The following is a 27,508-nucleotide window of genomic DNA, read 5'->3' as shown; positions in this document are numbered from 1 at the left end:
ATCTCCTAAGTGCTGGAATTATAAACACGTGTCACTACACCTGGATTATACAGTTTAAATTGCATGAGTTATATGGTATGGAAGTTATGTTTCAAACATAAAGGTAACAGTTAAATGTAAAGTCATAGAAGACATAGGTGAAACTATTTGATTTGGATTATACAAAGTTAGGAATGATAACAAAAGCACAATCCAGTGGTATCTTTTTCTTGTTTCAATGCTGGGAATTTAACTCAGACTTTACAAACGCTAAGAAAGTGCTCTGCCGCTCAGCTATATTCCCAGATCTCAGAAGCATAACCCACACATATAAAAAACAATAAAATTTTAGAAATTAAATTAAAAAAAAAAACAATAAATTGGGGGCTGGAGAGATGGCTAAGAGGTTAAGAGCTCTAGCTGTTCTTCCAAAGTTTCTGAGTTCAATTCCCAGCAACCACACGGTGGCTCATAGCCATCTATAATGAGATCTGGTGCCTTCTTCTGGCCTGCAAGTGTTATATGCAGGTAGAGCACTGTATATATAAAAAATAAAGAAATCTTTAAAAAAAAAAACACCAATAAATTGGATTCTTTAAAAAAAAAAAGTATTTCAGAAGGCATTAAGAGTGGCTGGAGAAAGCCAGGCGTGGTGGCACATGCCTTTAATTCCACAGAGGCAGGCACATCTCTGAGTCTGTGGTGGGCCTGGCCTACAAAGTGAGTTCAGGACAGCCAAGGATACACAGAGAAACCCTGTCTCAAAAAACCACCCCCCTCCCAAAAAAAAAAAAAAAGAGGGAGGGAGAGAGCGAGCGCGTGAGAGCACGCGCCAGTCTTTTGGTAATGGCACATTTCATTTTAATCCCAGCACTCAGGAGGCAGAGTGATCTCTGTGAGTTTGAGGCCAGTCTGGTCTACATTTATTTATTTTTTATGTGCATTGGTGTTTTGTTTGCATATGTGTCTGTGTAAGGGTATCAGATCATGGAGTTACAGACAGATGTGAGCTGCCATGTGAGTGCTGGGATTTGAACCTGGGTCCCTCTGGAAGAAGCGTCAGTTCTCCTAACCACTAAGCTATCTCTCCAGCCCCAGTCTGGTCTACAAAGGTAGTTCCAGAAGCAGTCAGAAGAGCCGAGCATTGGTGGCACACGGCTTTTATCCCAGCACTTGGGGAGGCAGAGGTAGGAGGATTTCTGATAGTTTGAGGCCAGCCTTTTCTACAAAGTGAGTCCAGGACAGCCAAGGCTGTCTCAATTATTAAGATTTTTGTTTGTTTGTTTTCTAGACAGGGTTTCTCTGTGTATCCTTGCCTGTCCTGGACTCACTATGTAGACCAGGCTGGCTTCGAATTTATAGTGATCTACCTGCCTCTACCTTCCAAGTGCTGGGATTAAAGGTGTGTGCCACCACACCCAGTGTTGTTTATTTATTTAGCTTTTTTATTTGTTTGTTTTTTGAGCCAGTTTTGCTTTGTAGCCTTGGCTGTCTTAGAACTCGATCTGTAGAGCAGGAAGGCCTTGAATTCTCAGAGACCTATGTGCCTCTGCCTCCCCAGTGCTGGGATTAAAGGAGTGCACCACCATTGCTCAGGCTTAAAGGTGATTTCAATAGTCAAAATAAATCTTTCTTTTATTTTTAATTATTTTTAATTTTTATTTTTTGGTTTTTCGAGGCAGGGTTTCTCTGTGTAGCCTTAGCTGTCCTGGACTCCTTTTGTAGACCAGGCTGGCCTCAAACTCTCAGCGATCCACCTGCCTCTGCCTCCCGAGTGCTGGGATTAAAGGCGGGTGCCACCACGCCTGGCATCAAAATAAATCTTTCAACACAGCTTGGTTCCTCTCACTTCTGGTCCTTTCTGTATGCCGTTTCCTTTTGTTTTTTGAAACAGGATGTCACTGTGTATCCATGTTGGCTTTGAACTCAGTAAGTAGCCTAGGCTGGCCTCAAACTCTCCATCTTCCAGTTACCACCTTTTTTTTTTTTTAAACACTCTACATTTTATTTTATTCATTTTTATTTTTTGGTTTTTTTTTCGAGACAGAGTTTCTCCACGCCCGGCTACATTTTATTACTGGACAGACCACACCCCTGATTTAGACATGACCAAGTCTCCAGGTTAAAAAATGCTGAACTCTGTCTGGTAGAATCGATCGGTGACCATGATTCAGTATAAACCCTCAGTCTTGCCGCTGTTTGAATCTTCAGGGTCGCAGCTTCGCTCTCTTCCAGTGTCTTCTCTTGTAGCTGACTTTGTTACCAGCTTTCATCCAGATCCACTGAGGAATAGGACAGTTTTGCTCTTGTTTCTTGGCTAGGAATCGCTTGATTCTGAAAGTCTTATGAGAAGACATGGCGAGAAGCTGAGTCTGATAAACAGCACATATGGCAGAGGAAAGGAGAAGAGCCCAGTTACCCCCTTAAGTGCTGGGGTGACAGCGGCATGCAACCATCCACACGCCACACCTGCCGATTTCATTTGTCAGTTCCAGTACAGGAAGATGTTTTGCTGGCCGACTAGGCCGTGCTAGTCTCAATCTCTCAAAGACATTTTCAGTCTCCAGGCCGTTAGAAGTGCTACTCTGCACTGGCCTACTTGAGACTAAGCAGCCTTTAAAACCTATCTTCAATGTCATTTGCTACCTATAATTCCATCCTTTTAGAGATAAAAATCTTTATTTTATTAAAAAAGACTGAGCCTGAACTGACATTTGTAATGGCCTCACTGAGGAGTAACACACCCAGCACAGAATCCATGCCTTGCAGCACTTGGTGGCTTTGTAACCATTACCACGGATGCAACTGAGAACACTTCAGCCTTCCGAAATGTCCCACTGTGCCTGGCACAGTTAATTCCCACTGCCTCAACCAGGCACGGTGGCTAACACCTTTGTCTTACTGATTCATTGCTGTGAAGAGTCACCATGGCAACTCCTATACAAGAGGGCATTTGATCTAGGGCTGGCTTACAGTTTCAGAGGGTTAGTCATTATCATCACGGTGAGAACCAGGCAGGTATGGCCCTGGGGCAGTAGCTGAGCGCTTTACCTCCTGACCCAGGCAGCAAGCAGGGTGAGAGGTGGAGCCTGGCATGGGCTTTCCACACCTCCTCCAACAAAGCCACACCTCCTAATCCTGCTCAAACAGTCCACTAAACATTCAAATGTCTGAGCCTGTGGGGGCCGGTCTCATTCAAACCACCGTAACCTGTAATCCCAGCTTTGGGGGAGAGGGGGCGGCGCTGAGGCAGGAGGATTGCTCCAATTCCAAGACTAGCTTGGGGGAACAGAGGACATTCAGGACTGTCTCCCAAAGTCTTGTCTCAGAAAACACCCCCTGCCATCCTCAGCACCACACTCCCTCCTGTTCATTTGTGCCTGCTCCCATCGCACAGAAACCCCGGGCACAGCCTTGCGTCTGCCTTCCTTCCCTGAACGTGTCTGGGAAGTTTAGTTGTGTTCTTTGGCATGTGTTGGAAGTCCATTGCTGCAAGTCACTGAATATGTCACATTGTAAGAACATAACATTTCAGAAATTTTAAAATTAGACCTGGGAGTGCAACTCAGTGTAGACTGCTGTCCCTAGCATCTGTGGGCCCTACGCTAATTTCTCAGCATGGCAAAAATAATAAATGCTTAAAAAGAAAGAAAACTTGCCATATTTTGCTTATCCACTTACTGATTGATGGATGTTGGACTATTCAAGTGAGAGTTGCTATTAAAAGCCACAATGCAGGGCTAGACAGTGGTCCTAGTGGTTAGGAGCACTTGCTGCCCTTTCAGAGGACCGACCTGTGTTCTATCCCCAGTACCTATGTGGTCGTTTACAGCTGTCTATAACTCCAGTTTCAGGAGTCCCAGCGCTCTCTTCTGGTCCCTGTAGGTACTAGGTACACATGTGGAACACACACACATGCAGGCATTCATACACATAAAAAATTTTTTGGCGGGGGTGGGGTGGGGTGGGGCGGAGGTTTCGAGACAGGGTCTCTCGGTGTGGTTTTGACTGTCCTGGACTCGTTTTGTAGACCAGGCTGGCCTCAAAATCACAGCGATCTGCCTGCCTCTGCCTTCCAAGTCCTGGGATTAAAGGCATGTGCCACCACACCTGGCTCTCTTTCTTTTCTTTTCTTCTTTCTTTTTTTTTAATTTTTTTTATTTTTTTGAGACAAGGTCTCTCTGTGTTAGCCTTGGCTGTCCTGGAGTTAGCCTTGGCTGCCCTGGACTCACTTTGTAGACCAGGCTGGCCTCGAACTCACAGTGAATTGCCTGCCTCTGCTTCCCGAGTACTGGGATTACAGGCGTGCGCCACCACACCGGCTCTTTTTTTTTTTTTTTTTTTTTTAGACAGCGTTTCTCTGTGTAGCTTGGCTGTCCTGGACTCGCTTTGTAGACCAGACTGTCTTTCTGTCTTGAACTCACAGAGAGATCCACCTGCCTCTGCCTCCCTGAGTTCTGGGATTACAGGCATGTGTCACCTTGCCCAGCTGTAAATATTTCTTTTATTTCTTTTTTTTTTTTTTTGAGACAGGGTTTCTCTGTATAACAGTCCTGGTTGTAAATATTTTTTTAAAAAATACAATGATACTATGAATGCATGCATGTTTTTTGAGTATACACATATTTTCACTTTTGCATGTGTCCATGTGTGAGGTGTATATGTCTATGCATGTACTTATGTCTGCTTTCTTGTGGGGGCCAGATTGCTCTCTACCTTAGTTTTTGAGACAGGGTCTCTCACTGAACCTGAAGCTTACCAATTCAGCTGACTGGCTGAGTCAGTGAGCTCCAAGGATCCACCCGTCTCTGCCTTCCTGGTGTCGGGATTGCAAGCATGCACCACTGCTCAGCTGACCCCGTGAGTGCTGGGATTGCAAGCATGCACCACTGCTCAGCTGACCCCGTGAGTGCCGGGATTGCAAGCATGCACCACTGCTCAGCTGACCCCCTGAGTGCTGGGATTGCAAGCAAGCACCACTGCTCAGCATCAGACTCAGGTCCTCTTGCTTTCATGGGATGCATTTCACCAGTGGAGCTCTCTTTCTGGCCCCTATATTTACTCTCTCGGTCTAAAAATAGCATCTCTTTAGGGGGGAAGAGACCACAAACATGGAAAGTTGGCAGCTGCTTGTGCATGGTGACATATGTAATCAAGCCTGGGATGGGCGTAGTTCTCAGCTCTTTATTTAGATACAGGGTCTCACTGTGCAGCCTTAATTAGCCTTGAATTTACAGCAGTCTTCTTGCCTCTGCCTCCCAAGTGCTAGGGTCATAGCTGTGTGCTAGATACTTGGCAGTGGTCATGGTCCATCAGACTTTTGTTCGTTTTTTTGTTTTTGTTTTTGTTTTTGAGACACAGTTTCACTCTGTAGCCCTGGCTGTCCTGGACTCACAGAGATAGACCTGCCTCTGCATCCCAAGTGCTGGGATTAAAGGCGTGGCCACCAGCCAACTGCTTCTGTTGGTAATGTAGCGCAACAGCGAAGCTCAGTGAACTTAATTTGGCCACACAACTGGTAGGTGCCAGCATTGGGATAAAATCTAGGTCTGTTTTGATCTGAAGCCTGTATTTTGTTGACTTAATCCAAAAGAAATAAATAAAACCACCACCACCCAAAATGGAAGAGGGGAGTTGTTGGCTGCTGCAGCACCTGGTTCACTTGGTAAGTCCCTTCCCGTCTCATGCCCTACCTACTGCTTCCATCGCCTCTGAGACTGCATCACCAACCAGCCTCCTTTCTTCGTTATTTATTAAAATTAAGAACCAGGGATGGAGAGATGGCTCAGAGGTTAATAGCACTGGCTGCTCTTCCAAAGGTCCTGAGTTCAATCCCCAGCAACCACATGGTGGCTCACAGCCATCTATAGTGAAATCTAGTGCCCCCTTTCTGATGTGTAGGTGTACATGCAGGCATGTAATAAATGTATATGTAATAAATAAATCTTTAAAAAATAAAATAAAATGAAGAACCATTAGCTTGTGACAGGTCCTGCAGCAGCTAACAACTGCCCTCTTCCATTTAATTTTTTTTTTGGGGGGGGGTTGGTTTTATTTATTTATTTTGTGATAGGGTCTTCAAAATACAGGCTTTTGCTTAAAACAGAGCTAGATTTTATCCCAACGCTGGCATCTTCCAGCTGTGTGGCCAAATTAAATTTTTTGAGCTTTGTTCTTGAGCTACATTAAATAAAAAGTTATTTTTAAATACAATTCCATTTATTGCAATAATCAAGTATATAACTCTATTACTCTAAAAGTAAACAGTGCAAGATTAATATTTTCCACTCACAGGCAGGGTATTTGTTTATACTGTGACCTTAATAAGGGAGAAATATGCAAAGAGAAGCCTTCCCAGTAAGACCTATTAGTATGTGATAGCCACTGTTAAAATCTAAAAGTAAGGCCGGGCGTGGTGGCGCACGCCTTTAATCCCAGCACTCGGGAGGCAGAGGTAGGTGGATCACTGTGAGTTTGAGGCCAGCCTGGTCTACAAAGTGAGTCCAGGACAGCCAGGGCTACACAGAGAAACCCTGTCTCAAAAAACCAAAAAAAAAAAAAAAAAAAAAAAAAAAAAAAAAAAAAAAAGTATTTGCATGCCTGTCCTGTTCAATATAAAGCTTTTATGACTTGAAATTTTTGAAGACTTGGGCTTGGAATTTCAGTGCAATAAGTAAATCACGTACTACTACGTGTGGTCTGAACATGTAGGGTTGTGTTCTGCTCTTTGGCATGCTACACAGTAATTAGGTATTAAAAACCTCAGTGGGAGCCGGGTGTGGCGGTGCACGCTTTTAATCCCAGCACTCAGGAGGCAGAGGTAGGCAGATCAGTGTGAGTTCGAGGCCAGCCTGGTCTACAAAGTGAGTCTAGGACAACCAGGTCTACACAGAGAAACCCTCCCTGTCTTGAAAAACCAAACCAAAACCCAAAAACCCTCAGTGGTCTAAATTTTATTTCTAGGTTCAGAAGTTTTAGGCTTTTGTTTGTAAAATTTTAAATGGCAGTGCAGTCTTCAGTTATGTGTCATTTCCTGTTTTATTCTGGACGGGGGAGTATGTATTGAACTTGCTGGTTCCTCCACTAGATAAGTAAAACAAAAGATTGCAGGTTGGTGTGGAAAACAAAGTGTTTTTGAGACTAAAGGGTCTGATTTACAATTCTGGTTTCCGCCTGCCAGAGAGGAACCTTCCCGGAGCTTTATCAGTGTGAGCGGGTTATCACTTCAGGCACTGTCTCCCTTTTCCATAATGCAGGACAGGAAAAGGAAAAGACAGATAGGTTCACATCCGAACGCTGCCTTCCAGCCTCTCTTCTATATGTACGTGTGAAATTGCACGGCTAAGATGTCTGAGCATGTGTTATGCAGAGTGAGCTGGTCTCATTCTCCTATGAGGCTCCCCCTCGCTCAGATTGTTGGGTGGAATTGAGTTTGGGGCAGGGATTTGGGTTTCCACAGTCTCTCCTTGCTTCTGCTGTTTCTCAGCCATGGGCTCTCTTCAGTCACCGAGCTCTTCCACCCACTGGGCCGCAGGCTGAGGTGCTGTAGCCTTGCAGATAACATCTAGTTCCATCCTTGGTTGATGAGAATCACCACAAATACATACATACATACATACATACATACATACATACATACATACATACATATATATATATATATTTTTTTTTTTTTTTTCTTCAAGAAAGGTTTTCTTTGTGTAGCCCTGGCTATTATGAAACTCACTCTGCAGACCAGGCTGCCCACCACACCTTTGGAAAATACTTTCTTTAATCTGTGATATTGGCACTGATTTTGAAATCTGTGTATCAAAATTTGATTAGAGGGTGGGGGGAGGACAGGCTGTCCTTGTGGTCCTGGGCAAGTGATCCTCTGGATGCAGCTCCCTGTGTGTCGTGACTACAAGCACAGCCTGATGCGCTACATACTTTGGTGGTTTGTTTCTTTGTGGGCTTTCAATATGTCGGCCGAACTGGCCTTGAACTAACCATCTTCCTCTGTCTTCTGAGTGTTGGGGCTACAGATGTGTACCACCACACCAGGCAGCCCTTGATTTTATTTTATTTACTTAAATTAATTTTTATTTTAATTTAATTAATTATCTAATTTATTTATTTATTTTGGTTTTTCAAGACAGGGTTTTTCTGTGTTAGCCTGGCTGTCCTGGATTCACTTTGTAGACCAGGCTGGCCTCAAAGCTCACAGAGATCCGCCTGCTTCTTCCTCCCAAGTGCTGTAGGAGTGAAGGCATGTGCCACAGTGCTCAGCTCTTCTTTCTCACAAAATTTGGTGAGATTGGCCAGGTATGGTAGCAGAGATGTGTAATCTCAGTGCTTGGGAGGTAGAGGCAGGAGGATTAGCACTCAAGGTCATCCTCAGACACGAGAGCCTGTTTCTTTTTTTATTTTATTTTATTTTATTTATGTATTTATTTATTGATTTTTGGTTATTGATTTTTGGTTATTCGAGACAGGGTTTCTCTGTGTAGCCTTTGCTGTCCTAGACTCACTTTGTATACTAGGCTGGCCACAAACTCACAGAGATCCACCTGCCTCTGCCTCCCTGAGTGCTGGGATTAAAGGCGGGCGCCACCATGCCTCGTTGAGAGCCTGTTTCCAAAGAAAGAAAAGCAAAGTGCATTTCTAGTAGAAAGAACCCTGCTTACCCCAGATCTCAATATGTAGCTCAGGCTACATAACTGCAGGCACACAACACCACACCCAGCCAAGATCTTTTTTTCTAAGTTCACCTAATGTCTAAGAAACAAATAATTCCTGGTGTATAGGAAATACAACTCACTCAGAGTCAACAGTAGTGGTTCAGTTTATTTGAGAAGACAGCTTTCTACAGAAGGCAACCAGGCACCTCCCTCTATCAATTATGCGCTTGGAAAATAGGGCCAGCCAGTGTGCAGCATGAATAATGTATAGTGAGGCTGTCCTGGGTGCGTTGCATGCTGTGTCACAGCGGCCAGCTGCTGTGTCTCTAGGCTTCTTCAAGGAGAGGTGCCTTGTTACTTTGATATGAGCACTGCCACCCCCTGCAAATCTTTTCCTGATAATTAGTTTTAGAATTGTATCATTTTTTTTTTGGTGAGTGATCTTAGCCACGTGGTCAAGTTTAATCCGTGTTTCTGGACTAAAGCTCTAGAAAGCAAGACCTGAATGTCCAGTCCCTTTTTTCTGTTACAGCTGTCTTCGCCCTCTCTTCCTGTGGCTTCCCTGCAGCCAAAAATGCTAAAACTCAGTGTTTTGTTTGGGTTTGGGTTTTTCAAGACAGGGTTTCTCTGTATAGTTTTGGCTGTTCTGGACCTACGATGTAGACTATGCTGGCCTGGAACTCACAGTGATCCACCTGCCTCTGACCCCGAGTGCTGGGATTAAAGGCATGTGCTACAGTTTAAAACTCAGGTTTTTTTTTTTAGCTTGCTGCACAGCTGACTGGGAGTTTTGTGGGGTGCTGTTGGAGAGGTCGAAGTCTGGTATATCTGGATAGCCCACTGAGCTCAGTCTATTATGATAGACTCTTTCTCAGCAGGGTTATCTCTTCCCCTGATCTGGGGACCCCAAAGTCCCCTAAAGATCATCACATAGCCCCAAGCCATTCCTGATAAAAACTGTTCAGCAAGCCCCTGGGGATTCCTGGAGCACCCTACCCTTTGCTAAGGAGATCCTAGCTTTCAGCAGATGATCTCTTTTTTTTTTTTTTTTTTAAGATTTATTTATTATGTATACAGTGCTCTGCCTGCATGTACACCTGCCTGCCAGAAGAGGGCACCAGATCTCAGTATAGATGGTTGTGAGCCACCATGTGGTTGCTGGGAATTGAGCTCAGTACCTTTGGAAGAACAGACAGCATTCTTAACCTCTGAGCCATCTCTCCAGCCCCCAGTAGATGATCTTTAATGGTACCTAGAAGTTCTTAATTAGGTGCTGTGTTTTCCTCCTTGTGATAGGACCCAGTGCTACTGCATGTAAATGAGGCACTGTACCACTACATGTATATTAAGCATCCTGGCACCCCTAGCACCAGCTAATCAGACACATCCACCCACAAATACCTCCCACTGCCCAAGGTGTTTTTTAAAAAAATAATTTATTACTTTTTAAATTTCATGTGCATTGGTGTTTTGCCTGCATGTATGTCTGTGGGTGTCAGATCTTGGAGTTACAGACAGTTGTGAACTAAAATGTGGTTGCTGGGAATTGAACTCAGGACCTCTGGAAAAACAGTCAGTGCTCTTAACCTCTGAGCTATCTCTCCAGGCCCTGCCCAAGGTTTATAAATAAAGGTTGGCTAGCTTGGTCCTGCCATTCCTCCTCCATGACTATCCGAGACTTATTTATTCTGGGGAAGAGTTGCTGCTGGACGCCCAGGGATTGACAGTCAGTCAAGGCAGCAATAGCGGAGCTGCCTTAGCAGCCTCTGTTTTTGTTTGTTAGTTTGGTTTAGTTTTGGTTCTGGCTTTTCAAGACAGGGTTTCTCTGTGTAATAGCTCTGGCTGTCCTGGAACTCTCTCTGTAGTCCAGGCTGGTCTTGAACTCACAGAGATCCTCCTGCCTTGGCAGCCTCTGAAACCTGCTCCATCACCCGCAGCTTGGTGCTGACAGCCGGTGAAGCACCGCCAGGCCTGCATCTCACTGGATGTACCTGCCAGCCAGTTTCAGTGCTGTAACACTTTTGGTATCATCACAGCCTTATGGAGCTCCCAAGTCTCCACTGCTGTTTGATACCAGCAATTTCATTCTAAAAGAGCTAAACTGTAACACCCAGTGGAAAATAATTTCCATCCCCACCCCCGACCCCCACCCCTTGAGATTGGGAGCCTTGCCTAGTGCTCCAGCCTCACTCCAAAGAACTCTAGCCATTCCTGAGATAGAAACAGGACCTTTGACCTTGAGGTCCATCCGTTCTGGTCCAGAAGCAAGCGGCGCCTGGACCAGTCCGCTGGCCTACTGGTCACTGAACAACAGTTAGGGCCAAACGTGGGGTTGGATTCTTCCGTGCTGAATTACACATAAAGCGTTGTGGTTTCAGAAGTTCTTTGTGTTAATTTAAGAGTTGGGGTGTACGAGAGGGTTGACAACGTTTTCTAACGTATGAGTCCTTTCTGTGGATAGTCTAGCTTAGAGTCAGATTAGAGAAATTTGAGGGCGCAGGATGTGGTGCCAGATGCCTGGAACCCTAGCACTTGGGAGTAGAGGCAGGAATTCAAGGTCAGCCTCCCCTACTTAGACAAATTTGAAACCAGCCTAGGCTACATGAGGCCCTGTCTCAAAAACAACCCCAAAACTAAGCAAGCAAACAAAACATCCAAGAAAATTGGAGTAAGAAGAATTTGTGTCCTTATCAAAGTTAAAATATACCACTAGGTCAGCAGTTCTCACCTTCCAAATGCTGCAACCCTCATGTTCTGCTGTCCTCTAGCTGTAAAGTTACTTTTTTCTTTTTTTATTCTTTCTTTATTTTTTCTTTTTTGTTGTTGTTTTCAAGACAGGGTTTCTCTGTGTAGCCTTGGCTGTCCTGGACTCACTTTGTAGACCAGGCTGGCCTCGAACTCACAGCGATCTGCCGGCCTCTGCCTCCTGAGTGCTGGGACTAAAGGCGTGCGCCACCACGCCCGGCATGATGTAAATATCTGATATGCAGGATGGTCTTAGGCAATCTCTTGGCTAAGGTGAAAGGTAACTCAACCTCTATGGGTCATGACCCACAGATTGAGAACCCCTGCACTGGATGTTCACCAGTGTCCCTAACTCTTGTTTTGTTAACTGTTGAGATGATCACACTTTGTAGCTCAGGCTGGTCTGGAACTCTGGATCCTTATGCTAGGATTACAGGAACACACCATCATGCTAGCCGCTTGCCTTGCTCTACAGCAAGTTAGTGTGAAGAGCCTTTATTGGGTGGATTGTGGAGGTATACAAGTGCCATTAGACTTGTGTGTGTGGGTGTGAGTACCTTGAAAAACCCAGGCAAAGGTGCTTTGTGTGTATAAATATGCTGACATCTCTAGTTAAGATTCTGAAATGTGCAGGGCATGGTGGTGCACGCCTTTAATCCCAGCAATCAGGAGGCAGTGGCAGGTGGATCTCTGTGAGTTCAAGGCCTAGTCTGGTCTACAAAGAGAGTTCCAGGATAGCCAGGGCTATTACACAGAAAAACTCTGTCTCGAAAAACAAAAAACAAAACAACAGGGGGCTGGAGAGATGGCTCAGAGGTTAAGGGCACTGACTGCTCTTCCAGAGGTCCTGAGTTCAGTTCCCAGCAACCACATGGTGGCTCCCAGCCATCTATAATGTGATCTAATGCCCTCTGCAGACAGAGCACTGTATACATAATAATAAGTAAATAAATCTTTAAAAAAACAAACAAACAAAACAAAACAACAAAAAAGATTCTCAGATACTCAGGAACCACCTCTCAGGGTGAGGTGGAAAAATCAGGACCAGACTGAGCCTGGTGGTATATGCCTGTCATCCTAGCACTAGGGTGGCTGAGGCAGGAAGAGCATGCTTCTAGGCCTGCATGGGATCCACAGAGTGGGACTCTGTCTCACAACACAAACAATCGCCTTGTGGTGGTGGGGCATGCCTTTAGTCCCAGCACTTAGGAGGTATATGCAGTCGTATCTCTGTGAGTTCAAAACTAGCCAGGTCTGCATGGTGAGTTCTAGCTCCTCATGGAGTATACAGACAAGACCCTGTCTCAAAACACACACACACACACACACACACACACACACACACACACACACACACACAGAGAGAGAGAGAGAGAGAGAGACAGAGAGAGAGACAGAGATCAGTAGTAAAATACAGGTTCGTAGGTCCATTTATTAGTGGGCATCCATGGACTTTTTTTGCCTTTGACGGATGTATTTTAGATCAGGATAAGGACTGAGGCTTGCTATGTTCCAAGAACAGAAGTAGTCTCCTTGTAGTGTTGGGTCGTCTGATATGGTTTGCTGATTTAGTGCCATGGTCTGAAATCAGAAGAAATGTATCTGATTCTTTGTTGGAAGTCTTAACCTCTTCTTTTCTACAGCATTTTTTGTTCCAGTCTGGTGTCTGATGCCTTTTGTTTGTCACTCTCCAGGCAGCTATTTTGCGAGCCACTTCATCATGGGGGGAGAGAAGTTTGACTCCACGCATCCGGAAGGTTACCTATTTGGCGAGAACAGCGACCTGAACTTCCTGGGAAATAGGCCAGTGGCGGTAGGTGTATAATCTTTTTACTGGCTGTGGGGCTGTGTTGATGTTATTTTTACATAACAGTGTTTGTTTCTCTCAGTTTAGTTCTTAACCCGGCTATCACACAAATAATTGAGACTTTTATATTTGTTTGTAAGCCTTTACAACACAATCTTTCTTTTTTCTTATTTTCTTTCTTTTTTTCTTTCTTTCTTTCTTTCTTTCTTTTTTTTTCTCGAGACAGGGTTTCTCTGTATAACAGCTCTAGCTGTCCTGGAACTCTCTCTGTAGACTAGGCTGGCCTCGAACTCACAGAGATCCTCTCGCCTCTGCCTCCCAAGTGTGAGGATTAAAGGTGTGCGCCACCATTGCCCGGCTTTACAACACAGTCTTGAGCAGTTTAAGTCTGATTTTAACCCTCTATGTTATCCTGACTCCATCTTTGCCACAATCCCCAAGTTACTTGCTTTTTAGTTCTTTCTTTGCTCCAGCAGAATCTCCCTCTTCTCTCCTCCCCTGGCTGACAGGAAGTCCCGCCCTATTCTGCCCCCTGCTCATCGATTGGCTGTAAACTGCCTTATTGACACATCAGGGGGACAATTGGGGAGCAGAATTTATACAACATTTTTATTTTTTCGAGACAGGGTTTCTCGGTGTAGCCTTGGCCATCCTGGACTCACTTTGTAGACCAGGCTGGCCTCGAACTCACAGCTATCCGCCTGCCTCTGCCTCCTGAGTGCTGGGATTAAAGGTGTGCGCCACAACGCCCGGCTTGAGTTTATACAACATTGAGACAGAAATCAGAATTTAAACTACACAATGCCCACAGCTCAGGCCTCAAATGACCAGTACAAACAGACTGTGAGAAACAAGTGTGCTGGTACAGCAGGGGTCTCCGGAGCCAGGTGTCCTGGTGCCTCAAGGCTTGGGAGCTTGGCGCTTCCTCTAGGAATCACACTTCTCCTAGGGCAGCTCCTTAAACAGCCTTGGCCAGAGCCTTTGCTGCCCCTCACTTGCATTCTTCCCTTGTGGCACTTAGCATTCAGTTCCTATTTATTTGTCCCTTTCTGTTTGTTTTTTCGTCTTTTAGAAAGCATGGACTATGGTTACCATTGTGTGCTAGACCTAACACGAAGCCTGGCACAAAAAACGAAAAGCCTTGGTACATGTTTGTTGAGTAAACAAATGAAGTCTCCCTGGTGTTTGAGTTGCACACAAGTAATGCCAGCACTTGGGAGGCTGAGGCAAGAGGATCGCTGTGAATTATAGGCTGCCTAAGCCACATGGTAAACTTTTAGGCTCTGTAAACTTTTATTGAGCACCATCTCTGCACCTGCATGAGGCTTTGGAAGAGCAGCTGCCAAGTGGCTCTTGAGTGTCCTCTGAGCTGAGGAGACGCTGTTCTCCACGTGAAGACCTACCTGAAAAGGATTTGCTGGCTTTGAGGGCCAGAGATTGAATCTAGGGCCTCATGAGTAATAGCGAAGTGCTGCATCTCCAGGCCTCAGAGGAGTATTTTGTTTTACTGCCTTTTTTTGTTTGTTTGTTCTAAGATTGATTAATTAATTGATTATTTACTTACTTATTAAGTATATAATCTACTGCCTGCATGTACTCCTGCATGCCAAAAGAGGGCACCAGATCTCACTATAGATGGTTATGAGCCACCATGTGGTTGCTGGGAATTGAACTCATGACCCTTGGAAGAGCAGACAGTGCTCCTAACCTCTGAGCCATCTTTCCGGCCTGTTTTGTTTGTTTGTTTGTTTGTTTGTTTTTATTTTGTTTTGTTTGAGATAGGGTCTCTATTATGTAGTCCTGGCTGCCTGGAATTCATTATGTAGACCAGACTAGCCTTGAACTCAGAACTCTACCAGACTCTGTCTCCTGAGTGTTGGAATTAAAGGTGTGGACTACCATGCCTGCTTATTTTTGTTTGCTTGATTTTTGTTTTCTGTTTTGTTTTGTTTTTGTTTTTCGAGACAGGGTTTCTCTGTGTAGCCTTGACTGTCGTGGACTTGCTTGACCTCAGGTTGGCCTCAAATTCACAGAGATCTGCCTGCCTCTGCCTCCTGAGTGCTGGCATTGAAGGCATGTACTACCACACCTGGCTATGCCTGCTTCATAGATGGCTGTGAGCCACTCTGTGGTTGCTGGGAATTGAACTCAGGACCTGTGGAAGAGCAGCCAGTGCTCTTAACCTCTGAGCCATCTGTCCAGCCCCCTTTCTCACCATCTTACAAGTTGATCTGCCTTGCTGAAAATCAGTTCTCTCTATTGCCTCTTGCTGCTTCTGTAAAAATTCTCTCGTTACAAAACTGCCATGCTAGAGGAGCAGATAGGACACTAACGGGAAATGTTAGACAAGAGTGAAGATCTGAGAGCCGGGCGGGCGTGGTGCCGCACACCTTTAATCCCAGCACTCGGGAGGCAAAGGCAGGCGGATCGCTGTGAGTTTGAGGCCAGCCTGGTCTACAAAGCAAGTCCAGGACAGCCAAGGCTACACAGAGAAACCCTGTCTTGAAAAAAAAAAAAAAGAGTGAAGATCTGGGTGAGCCGTTCTGTAGGAACTGAGAGTGCAAGGGATGCTCCTGTGCTGTGCAGAGGGTCTTGGGTGGGGCTTTGAGACTTGACTGGGCTGGTGGGAAAAGGGCTCTCACCTGGAGAGAGGCTCAGAGTGTGGGTCGAAAAGCACTCCTGCATTTGTAGACTTGGCAAACAGTTACTGAGCAACTGCTTTGTCCCAGTACTGTGGTAGGTGCTGTGGACTCTGGGCTAAGGGCACAGGTGCCGTGGATGCAGGGCTTTGTTTCCTTCTGAAACAAAGAAGGGAGGCTGCTGGCCAGTGGTAAAACAAGAGCAGAAAGGTGAGTGGGCTGCGTTACCTGAGAGGCTCCCTTCCGTCCTTAGGCTGTGGGGAAGGCTTTAGCAGTTTGGGGCTGCCGAGTGACCTGGTTGACCTGGTGATGGGCTTCTGCCGTGAACTCTACTTTAAAGGCCGGGGTTGACAGTGGCTGCTTTCTTCCTTTCTGTCTTGGGTGAGCCTCTTCTGTCATAGTACCTTGTAGTACTATTTTCAAAGGAAACGTGCAGCGAGAAGTGCTGTGCATGTCTGTTACCACAGCACTTAGATTTCCATGAACACAAGGTCAGTTTGGGCCAGATGGCAAGTTCTAGGCCAGACTATGCCACAAAAGAAAACACACACACACACACACACACACACACACACACACACACACACACCCCTTCTGCTTCAAATCAGGGTGTGCCAAGTAATGTCAATCAAACGTCTGTCTTGATTTTTGCTCCTTCTGCCTTAGCAGTTAGACTGAGGCGTGCTCCCTCTGTCTCCATGACCCAAGTGAGTGTGTTGCCTCACTCGCCCTAGAAAATGGACACGATGCCTGCATCAGCTTCTTTCTTTTCTCCTCTGATGTGAGGTGTGAGTGTGAGTGTGAGCGCACGCCAGTGCGGTGTTTATGGTAAGTGGCCTCTTCTGGCTGTGAAGATGACTTAAAGATAAGCAAAAGCTTCTTTAATCTAGGTTTTGGCAGGATGGCGTCTGTTGCCAAAGGTGAGTCACCTTGTTTACACCTGTGTAGAGGCCGCTGAATGACTGAGCACCTCCCGAATTACCAGGTAGCAGCCTTGACCTTAAGTATGAGGCTTTCCCCAAGGGAGTGTTGACATGGATGTTCTTGTTGGGTTTTGTAGTATTTATTAAGTATTTTTTTTATAATTTTATTTTTTTTATTAAGTATTTTTAATGTTGAACAGAGATTTTGTTTTTAATTATACTAAGTTGAAATGGGGGCTCATGCCTGTAATCTGGCACTTAAGAGGCTGAAGTAGGAGGATGTCAAGTTTGAGGCCAGTCTGGGTTACTGTTTCAAGAAACCGAAGCAGGCCAGCTGTGGTGGCACACACCTATTACTCCAGCACTTGGGCCCAGTGGTGGTGGCACTCACTTTTAATCCCAAGCACTCGAGAGGCAGAAGCAGGTGGATCTCTGTGAATCCAGCCCGGTCTACAGAGCGAGTTCCAGGACAACCAGGGGTACAGAAAGAAACCCTGTCTTAAAAAAACAAATGAACAAGGCCAGGCGTGGTGGCGCACGCCTTTAATCCCAGCACTCAGGAGGCAGAGGCAGGCGGATCACTGTGAGTTCGAGGCCAGCCTGGTCTACAAAGAGAGTCCAGAACAGCCAAGGCTACACAGAGAAACCCTGTCTCGCAAAAACCAAAAAAACAAAAACAAAAACAAAAACACAAAACAAACAAACAAAAAACCAAATGAACAAATAAATTAATAACTCCAGCACTCGGGATGCCGAGGCAGGAGAATTGCTGTGAGTCCAGACTGGGCTATGATGTGAGACACTGTCTCTAAATTAAACAGAACAGTGTAGAGGATAAATGCAGCGTGTGTCTCCTTCTTCTCTCTACGTGCCGTTTGCCGTAACGACCCACAGGTATCAAACCCTCACCAGCCTGGTTGTTCTAAGCACTACATGTGTGTTACCTCATTTTGTCCTCAGCCCAGTGAGAAAGGCACTCATGTAACCAGTGAACCCAGGCCCAGAGCTTAAGGTTGCCAAGCCTGGAAGGGAGCCAGAGTCTGAACCTCATTGCCTCTTCACAGCCTCAGTGCTCTGCCCCTTTTGCCGTAGGATCGGGCATACTCGATCTTTTCCACATCCTGGTCATGAACCATTTGTTAGCAAGAGCATTTGTGGGGTTGGTTGAGATCTAAAAGGGCCCAAGAATTGCCATGCCCTCCTGGAGCATTCCCTCAGAGAGCAAGCGATATGGTTTGTAATTCCACCTGCTGAGCTGCCCTCTGGGCTCTGCCATGGATGCTCTTTATGTTTGACTGGGGACATCCTGAAACTGAGAGCAGATAGCAAGATTTAGTTCTAAGAACTGACTTGATTCTCAAGTGACAGAGCTGGGTGTCAGCTAGTGAGCATCAGGTTACAGAGCGGAGAAGACAGCCTTTTAAAGCCATTCAGCAGAGGACAAGAGCCACTCTTCCTTCTCTTCCTCCTCTACTTCCTCCTCCTCCTCCTCCTCTTGCTCCTCTTCCAGAGGGTGGGGGCAGGGAGGCAGAGAAATGTGTTGAAATGAATTGTCATATTGAAATATAAGTGCCACAGACCTCTTGGCTCCTGGGGTCTGTAGGATTTAACAGGCATTTCCTGTCATTTCTGACTGGGCAGCTGAACAGTCTTCCCTTTGCCTTTACTGGAGTGCCAGGGCTCCACCACTTAGTTATTCCTTCCAGGCAGATTGTTAATCAGGTCTTCAGGTTGGATCTGGATGAGCCAGTCTATGTATGTATAGAAAGGTGCTGAAGAGAGTGGGAGTCAGAATTTGAAGTCTTATTTTATGTGTCACTAAACTCTGTGACCTTGGTAGGTCTCAGGTTACGCACTTAAAAAGTGGGCTTGGTTCTGACCTTGGAGGAATGTAATGCTTGAAAGATGCCTTCGCATTGCTGGATGGAAAGCGGCCTGGAACAGTGACAGCTGAGCTGGCCAACCTTTCAGCCAGTGGTTTCTTCAGCTGCTGCTCCCTGTGGGTGGGTGGGTCCCCTGTAGCTTTACTTTACTGTTCTGTCACTTATGTTTACAATGCTACATGTTAAACATGTGGCCTCATGCATGTGAAGTAAGCCATCCACTGTTGAGCTGCACCCTTGCCACATACATTGGGTTCAAGGTCCTGGGTGGGTGTTTTATTTTTGTTTGTTCTTTGTTTTTGGCAGGATTTTCCTATGTAGCCCAGGTTGGCCTCAAACTCAAGATCCTCCTGCATTATCCCCAAAGAGCTGGGGTTGTAAGTGTGCACCCCCACTCCCGGCTTCTCCAGAGCTGTATTAGGTGACGCACGGGCTTCTGAAGGCCTCTGGGAACCACAGCAGAGAAGTGCACAGTAAAGGCCACGTCTTCCCGTGCTCAGACTGTCTGCTGAGGCAAACTGTTAAAGCTCTAAGTCACCCCGTCAGTCAGGATTGCCCATCTGCAGTGCCTTCCTTCTCTCCTCAGCTTGTAGCCAGGAGTCCACATCATGTCCCTCTTGTTGGCGATGAAGCTGCTGTGTCTTAGTCCAATCCTGACAGTTTGCACCATGCCGTGTGCTCTGAAGTGGGCCCCTGTGGTCACTTGCTCCTTATGCTCTCTGCAGCAAGGGCAGTGTGAACGAAGGAGCGTGTGTGTGTGTGTGTGTGTGTGTGTGTGTGTGTGTGTGTGTGTGTGTGTATGCGTGTGTATGTGTGTGTGTGTTGCTTTCCTCTCCTTTAGAGATGTGTCCAAAGTTGTACTAAACGCAGTGTCTGCAATTGTATGCTCTTATTAGCATGTGTGCAGGGGAGTGCATCCTAGTTTTACAGTGCTGGGGCTGGAGCTCAGGGCCACGCCCTGCCAAGCCAGTATTCTGTCCTTGAGCTGCACCTCCAGAACAAGAACAAGAGCAAGGCTACTAACACTGCTGTTACAGAGAGCCTCGTGTAGCACGGTCTGGCTTCAGACTTGCTGTGTGGCAGAGGCTGACCTTGAACTCCTGAGCCTTGCTGGTCTTATAAGTGTGCCTCCGTAGCCAGCGAGAGACAAAGTTTCCTTTCTTTCCTCCCTCCCTTCCTTTCTTTCATCCTTTCTCTTTTTAAAATACCTCTTCTGCCTGCGTACTCTGCACACATATGAAGGTCAGAGGATAGTTTTCAGGAGTTGGTTTTCTCCTTCCACTGTGGGTGCCAGCGATCAAATTCCCATCATCAGGCTTAACGTGCGGTCTCGCTATGTTGCTTAAGTTGGTCTTTTGCCTCTGAACTCAAGTAATTCCTGCCCCAGGTTTCTAAGTAGGTGAAACTATTGGATTTTACCACAGTGCTCATCTTAGAGCAAGTTGGTGAAAGGAAGCTACTAGTGTGTTCCTCGGTGAAGCAGGGCTTTGCACAGAACATGTTGGAGTGAGGGCGGGAGGCAGGGAAATAGAAGAAGGGTCTTTTTATATTCCTGCCGAAAGCAGGGCGAAGTAAGCGGGCTCACCCTCACCGCGATGTGGGGAGTAGACACAGGCTAGGTGCCTGCTTTCTAGAGCGAGGGCATCTGAGAGCTACCCAGGGGCTTGAGCAGGATGTCCAGGGAGGAAGAGCTGGGAAGGCGTTGAGGTGAATCACTAGCAGCGGGAGGAAGCACAGAGCAGGAGCAGTGCCCTGCGGCTTCCACAGCAGAGTGCTCTGTGAGGATTGGATTGGGGTGTGCTGCTTAGGGGTGAAGCTGGGCCCATGTTTGGAGTGCTGTGAATACTGTACCAGCTGTGTTTTGCACTGACCGGCGTCGTGAGTAGATTAAGGTGACGCTCAGTTACCAGGCCTCAGAAAGTAAGAAAATAATCTTAGTTGTTTTTTAGTTTTTTAAAGCCAGACACACTAACCCTAGACTTGGATGGAGATGTCTGGGTATATTTACTGGCAAGCCATGACCGAGAGATCCACACGTTTGTTGGGCATCTGATGGTGGCTCACTCCTGTAATCCAGGCGCACCCAGGAGGCCAGAGCAGGACAATTGCTGCGAGTTAGACGTGCCGTGAGCTACAGCGTCAGGCTTTGTCTCAGACACTTTCTGCCTTCTCTGTTCTCTCCTTTCTTTTCTTTTTCCTTTTTTTTTTCTTTTTGGTTTTTCAAGACAGGGTTTCTCTGTGTAACCTTGGCTGTCCTAGACTCACTTTGTAGACCAGGCTGTCCTGGAACTCACAGAGATCCGCCTGCCTCTGCCTGTGCTGGGATTAAAGGCATGGGCCACCATGCCTGGCTGTTCTCTCTTTTCTAACATTCATTTTTATTATTATTAATTTTAATTATGTATATGTGTATGTCTGTATGAGTGTATGCGTATGAGTGCAGTGCCCATGGAGGACAGGAGAGGGCACCAGACCTCTTACAGCAATAGTTACAGGCAGCTGTGAGCTGCTTCATGCGGGTGCTGGAAGCCAGACTCAGGTCCTCTGGAAGAGCAGTGAGCAGTCTTTGTTGTTGTTGTTTTGTTTTTCAAGACAGGGTCTTTCTGTGTAGCCTTGGCTGTCCCGGACTCCCTTTGTAGACCAGGCTGGCCTCGAACTCACAGCGATCCGCCTGCCTCTGCCTCCCGAGTGCTGGGATTAAAGGTGGCGCCACCAGACATGCAGTAAGCACTCTTAATTGCTGAGCCATCTGTTCTTTTCTTACTTCTCCACTGGATGAGGAGATAATTTCCTTTTACGATCGTTACACCCAGGCAGCTGTCAGTCCCTTGCCCCTCTCTGCGGCCAGAGCACTGACCCAGCAGCCTCGTCCACACCCTTGTTCCACTACTGTTCTCTGGAACCTCCCTGACACTCGCGGCTCTAGAGGTGCAGAGACACAGTGCAGTCCCTGCCACAGGCAACTTGTCCTGCAGCTAGGACATGACCACCCTAGAGGAGGGTCAGACAGAAGCTGCCATGCTCTCCTGAGAGCTTTAGACTTCTTTCCTGTGGACCTGGGCAATTCAGTCAGTTATTATTTTCTTTGGAGATATTTTTATCTTAGATGTATGAGTGTGCCATATGCATAGAGTACTCTTGGAGGCCAGAGGACATTGGTGGAGTCACAGACAGCTGCGAGCCGTCATGTGTATGCTAGGAACTGACCCCAGGTCCTCGACAGGAGCAAGTTCTCTAATCAGCCGAGCCATCTCTCCAGCTCCTCACCAGTAGTATCAACTAAGATGCGTTCTGGTGACATAAGTGATTTGTGGCGAGTGAGGACAAATACAGGCAACCAGTCATCCAAATAAGACCCCGGGTCTCAGTAGGAATGAAGAGTGCACTGGCGAATAGAGGGACCTGTGTGATGACTGGGAGGAGGGCGGAGTCTAGCCGTAGCGACTGGAGCATCTTCCGGGCCCTCCCAAAGGATATAGCAAGCGGGGACCTCCTGACTTACATGGCCGGCCTGTTCTAGCATGCTGCTCCTCCTCCGTGTAGATAGACTTTTGAATGTTCCTCCAAAGAGTCATCACATTCCCCAACCCTTCAGGGCCTGCCGAGATATGTTATTCAGCTCCCTCAGCACTTCTGACGTTTAAAAAACAAAACCCTGCTCTCTTACTGATATGTGAGCCTAGTTATGGTGGGGTGGCCAGGAGGGCAAGCGGACAGGTCTGTAGGGCAGGTATTGCCGTATCGGGTGTTGCACTTGTTGTATAGTCCTCATGCAAAGGAGAGAATGATGAGGGCAGGTTCCTCCCTTTCCCGCAGAGGGAAGGAGTGGCCCTTCCCAGGCCCTGCGAGCCTGCGGGTCTGGCTTTGTGGTTTTCCAGTTACCGTCTCCCCATGTTTCCACCTCAGGTCTTAGAGTTCACTCCATTCCTACTGAGCCCAGCAGGTGCTTAACTCTGAGCCTTTCTTATATCACTCCTGTCCTCATCTGCCTGCCTGCCTGCCTGTCCGCCTGTCTGCCTGTCTGCCTGTCTGTCTGTCTGTCTATCTGTCGTTTCTGGTACCTCAGGTTGGCCTACAGCTCACTTGAACTGCTGCTCCTCCTGCCAACCTGCCAAGCGCTGAGATTACAGGTATGCACCACCACATCTGTAATCCTGTGCTGTGTCTTGCGTGTAAGGTAGGCTAGATCCAATGAACTGAGCCACGTTAATTGCGATTGTTTTCTTTTGAGCCAGGATCTCCTTATATAGCTCAGGTGGCCTTGAACTCTTGCCTTAGCCTCCCAGGATCTGGGATTATAGGTGTGCAGCCTGAATTCTGCAGCTCTTCAGTACTGCCTCCTGCCTGCAGGAGGTGGTTGTTTCCCTGCCTCCAGAGGAGGATGTCTGGCTGTGACAGTCACCTGTACGTTGTTGACTGTCATCTCTGAGGCTGCCCTTTCCCTTTGGAGGCATGGATGGCATCCACTCTAGTCTCCCTGTAACCATCTCCCCTACGCCTTCTGCTGCAGAGACATCAAACCAACCACCATGTTAAGTAGCATGGCTACAGTCTCCCTTCAGCTTGCAGGAAACCTTACAGAAGGCCAGGGGCCCACCATCCCTCGCACCCCTCCCCCACAGTGGATCCTCTGCGGGGTGGCTGATGGGTCACAGGGCTCCAAACTCCGTCTGCAGAAACCACTGGTGTTTGGTTTTGCTCTGAGCTTGTTGCTCCTCAGGCCTCAGAGGCCTAGTCTCACAGCACCATGTCCAGGCAGAGTGTTGTGGGCAATGTCTGAATCTAGCCCGGCCCAGAGTCTCCCTTGTCTTTCCTCTTCACACAGGCCTGTGATCACTTCCTCTCCCAGTCTCCCCTGAGTGTTGATTTTTTTTAGACATTTTAAATTCCTGTGCAGTCCTTTTAGCGTAAATCGGGCACACACACGCAAGCAGGTGTTAGCTGCTGCGGTGGCTGCAAAGCCTTCTTCATGCCCAGCTCACACGTTTCAGATCTGTGTGTGGGAGCTGAGAAGCTCTGCTTAACTTCACAGTTTGAACTGCCTCTCCAGGCCACGCCCCGAACTTCAGAGTTAGCCCCGTATACATCTAATTTAAAATGTAAATTATACATAGTTTATTGCCTGTATTGGGAAACCAATAAACAATATGGGGTAGGCTTCCAAAGTACAGGACACGGATTTTCCTTCTATAAGATTTTGCATCCAATTTTCAGTGGCTGTGTTCCATTTTCTGCTGTGTTACTAATAGACAATAGCGTGCAGTTTACATGGGTTCAGTCTTGCCACAAGCTGCTTCCTTGTCTGTCTTTCACATTCTTAAACTTAATGAGCTTCAATCTGGGTTCGGCCAGAGCTGTACAGGGCACTTGGGTGGTTTTTTGCAGAGTTTGGTGAGATTTAGTGTTTCATTAGCCAGAAAATAAGGCAGTGTGGCCATGTCAAATCTCACAGGGGAGAGTGCTCCACAGAAACTCAGGCTACTTAGTGTAGCAGAAAGTTAATCTGGCCAGGTGGTGCACACCTTTAATCCTAGCACTCAGGGAGGCAGAGGGGGGTAGATCTCTGTGAGTTCAAGACCAGCCTAGTCTACAGAGCTAGTTCCAGGACAGCCAAAGCTACACAGAGAAACTCTGTCTCAAAAAAAAGAAAGAAAGAAGTTTAATCTGAGCCTGCATGTGTCACATGTCTTTAGTCCTAGGACTGGGGAGGCAGAAGCAGGTGGATCTTTGTAAGTTCTAGGACAGCCTGGTCTACAGAGTGGGTTCTAGGACATCCAAGGAACCCTGTTTAAGAAAAGAAAAAAAGGAATTTAATCTGTATTAGCTTCTAGCTAGCTACAATAATTGATGTTTTAAGTTTTTTTGTTTGTTGACAGCATGTCATGCCAAGGCTTACCTTCCTCTGCTGATCTGTCTTCGCCTCCCTAGGGCTGTACTCGGGCTTTGGCTACTTTATTTGGGTTCCTATTTCTACCACCTTTCTCCATCTCAACACCTCCAACCCCTGAGTACTAGGCAGGCGAGAAAGAGGTTAGAGGGGAAAGGGGTGTAGACTTCTTTAGACTACTTCCTGCTGAGTAGGGGTGTCCGACCTTCATCATCAGAATACCAGCAACCAGCAGTCCAGCAACAGCAAAAGCAGCACTAGGGGTAGCAGGCCCTCTTGGGGTTCTCCCATTTATACCCTTTTAAGGGTTCCCAGAATTAGAAGCCAGGCACGGTGACACATGCCTGTAATCCCAGCACTCAGAGAGGCAGAGGCAGGTGGATCGCTGTGAGTTCAAGACCAGCTTGGTCTACAAAAGCAAGTTCAGGACAGCCAAGGCTACACAGAGAAACCCTTTTGGGGGGGGGGGTCACACACACACACGCACACGCACACGCACACGCACACACACACACACACAGGAAACGAGTTCCCAGAATTAAATTATCTGCAGCTGGCAAAAATCATGCTCCTGCCAGAGTACAAAACCCATTCTAGTCAGCTGCTGTGGAGACAATCTGAAGCAGCCCCGGATCCCACACCTAGGATTAAAATGAAAATATATTCACATAATATAACTGGGTTTTTAAAAAATATTTTTTGTTTTTTATTTTATGTGCATTGGTGTTTTGCCTGCATGTATATCAACGAGAGGGTGTCAGATCTTGGAGTTACAGACAGTTGTGAGTTGCCATGTGGGTGCTGGGAATCGAACCTGGGTCCTTTGGAAGAGGTTCCAGGGGTGGGGTGGGGGTGACAGATCCATGGCTGCCAGTGCCTGAGGGGCAGGGAAGGAGCCGTGGCTTAAGGTTGTGGGTGTGGACACTTCGGCTTTATTCATTTATTTTTTCTTTGTTTGTCAGTTTGCCACAAGCTGGGGTTATCTGGGGAGTAGAACCTCTATTGAGAAAATGCCCTCATCACATGACTTTCCTCAGTCTGACAGTTGTAAGATAAAATAAACCTTTTCCTCCGCAAATTGCTTTTGGTCATGGCTTAATCACAGACATAGGAACCCCAACTAAGATGCTATCTTCCGGGGCTGGAGAGATGACTCAGAGGTTATGAGCACTGGCTGTTCTTCCAAAGCTCCTGAGTTCAATTTCCCACAGCCACATGGTGGCTCACAACCATCTGTAATGACATCTGGTGCCCTCTTCTGGCCTGAAGGTGTACATGCAGGATGAATATTGTATACATGATAAATTTTAAAAGTTCAAAAAGAACTTTCTTTCTCTCTTTTTTGAAATAGAGTCTCTTACTGTGTAGTCCTGGCTGGCCTGGATTCAGACATGTGGGGGGGAACCTCAGAGTGGCATTATGAAAGAGAAGAAAATAATCAGAAGAACAAAACAGGCATTCCAAGTAGAATTCATTACTGAGAGCGGTGTCATCACTGTTCATCACTGATGCTAGCCTGTATTTTTGTGGCACACCTTTATTTGGTCTCAGTTTCCCTGTAAGACAGACAAGGGCTGTAAATCTTGTTCTACAGCTGGAGACACTGATGTCCAGACACATTTATAATGACTTGTCCGTGTGTCCTCTACTAAGTCAGCGAGAGAACACAGCCAAGGCTCTGATCTGGCGTCTGGTGTCACACTTAGATTATTAAATCAATTATCTTAAGAAATACCAAGTACCAAGCCAGGGTGGATGGTGCATACCTGTAATCCCAGCATTTGGGAGGCAGAGGCAGGTGGATCGCTGTGAGTTTGAGACCAGCCTGGTCTACAGAGTGAGTTCTAGGCCAGCCAGGCTGCACAGCACAACCTTGTCACATAAAACAAAACTGCTTGGTGACCTTTCTTTTCCCAGTTATGTTTGTGAGTGTTGTACATATGTGCCTGAGAGGCAGGTATTCACAGTGTAGTGAGTCATGCTGGGGCACACACTACTCTTTTGGAGGCCTGGTCACTCACACAGTCACTCTTTAGCATGTATTTCTGCACCTGCTGATCTCATCACGCAGGTGGCACAGAGATGAGATCAAAATGGGTTTTCCCCTGGAGCTCACAATGTCCCACAGCATCTCTCTCTCTCTCTGTCTCTCTGTCTCTGTCTCTGTCTCTCTCTCTCTCTCTGTCTCTCTCTCTCTCTCTCTCTCTCTCTCTCTCTCTCTCTCTCTCACACACACACACACACACACACACACAGAGGAAGGTAGGAAGCTGAGTGCTGACACTTTTACAGAAGCGCAGGTGAAGGCGCCATGTGGTGTAAGTGATGCTGAGAGAGGAGCGCAGCAGACAAGCCTCAAAGCATCTGGCTGCAGGAATTTCCTCGAAATGTCTTTGAAACATACTGAAACTAGCGCACTCTCACCCGTTTCCTGTTGCTGGTGGGTCCTTTACGGGAAACTGTACTTACTGATACTGCATTTCAAAGAAAAATTTGGTTAATTTTTCTGCCTTTTTTTCTTTTTTGGGTGCCCACTCAGGCTTTGAACTTGTGATCCCTCTCTGTCTTCTGAATGCTGGGATTACATGTACGACCACACCCAGCAATTTTTTTATTTTTAAAGATATAGTACATTTTTTCTTTCTTTTCTGTTTTTTCTTTCTTTGTTTTGTTTTTTTGAGACAGAGTTTCTCTGTGTAGCCCTGGCTGTCCTGGACTCGCATTGTAGACCAGGCTGGCCTGGAACTCACAGCGATCCACCTGCCTCTGCCTCCCAAGTGCTGAGATTAAAGGCATGCACCATCACTACCCAGCACAGGTTTGGTTTTGTTTTTGTTTTTTTAAAGATTTATTTATTTATTATGTATACAATGTTCTGCCTGCATGTATGCATGCCCGCTAGAAGAGGGCACCAGATCTCATTATAGATGGTTGTGAGCCATCATGCGGTTGCTGGGAGTTGAACTCAGGACCTTTGGAAGAACA

General features: G+C 46.6%; 2 protein-coding genes across 3 annotated transcripts in view; one reads left to right on the top strand and one right to left on the bottom strand.

The window, feature by feature from the left end:
- The window catches only part of RNF157 (ring finger protein 157), a 73,801-nt gene that overhangs the window by 8,517 nt on the left and 37,776 nt on the right, over positions 1–27,508 (top strand). For both annotated transcript variants that reach the window (XM_084750113.1, XM_084750114.1), the window contains exon 2: positions 13,079–13,197. In XM_084750113.1, coding sequence (XP_084606239.1) covers positions 13,079–13,197 — 119 coding nt within the window. The remainder of the gene's footprint in view (positions 1–13,078; positions 13,198–27,508) is intronic.
- LOC311579484 (large ribosomal subunit protein eL39-like) lies at positions 2,111–2,426 on the bottom strand. The gene has a single exon (XM_084750133.1). The coding sequence runs from the start codon at positions 2,334–2,336 to the stop codon at positions 2,187–2,189; it is 150 nt and encodes a 49-aa protein (XP_084606259.1). The 5' UTR covers positions 2,337–2,426; the 3' UTR covers positions 2,111–2,186.

Source organism: Acomys minous (genome assembly GCF_964271855.1).
Source record: "Acomys minous genome assembly, chromosome: 12".
NCBI classification, from domain to species: Eukaryota; Metazoa; Chordata; class Mammalia; order Rodentia; family Muridae; genus Acomys; species Acomys minous.
The sequence above is the reverse complement of the archived record's forward strand: the minus strand, read 5'-3'. Positions and strand labels throughout refer to the sequence as shown.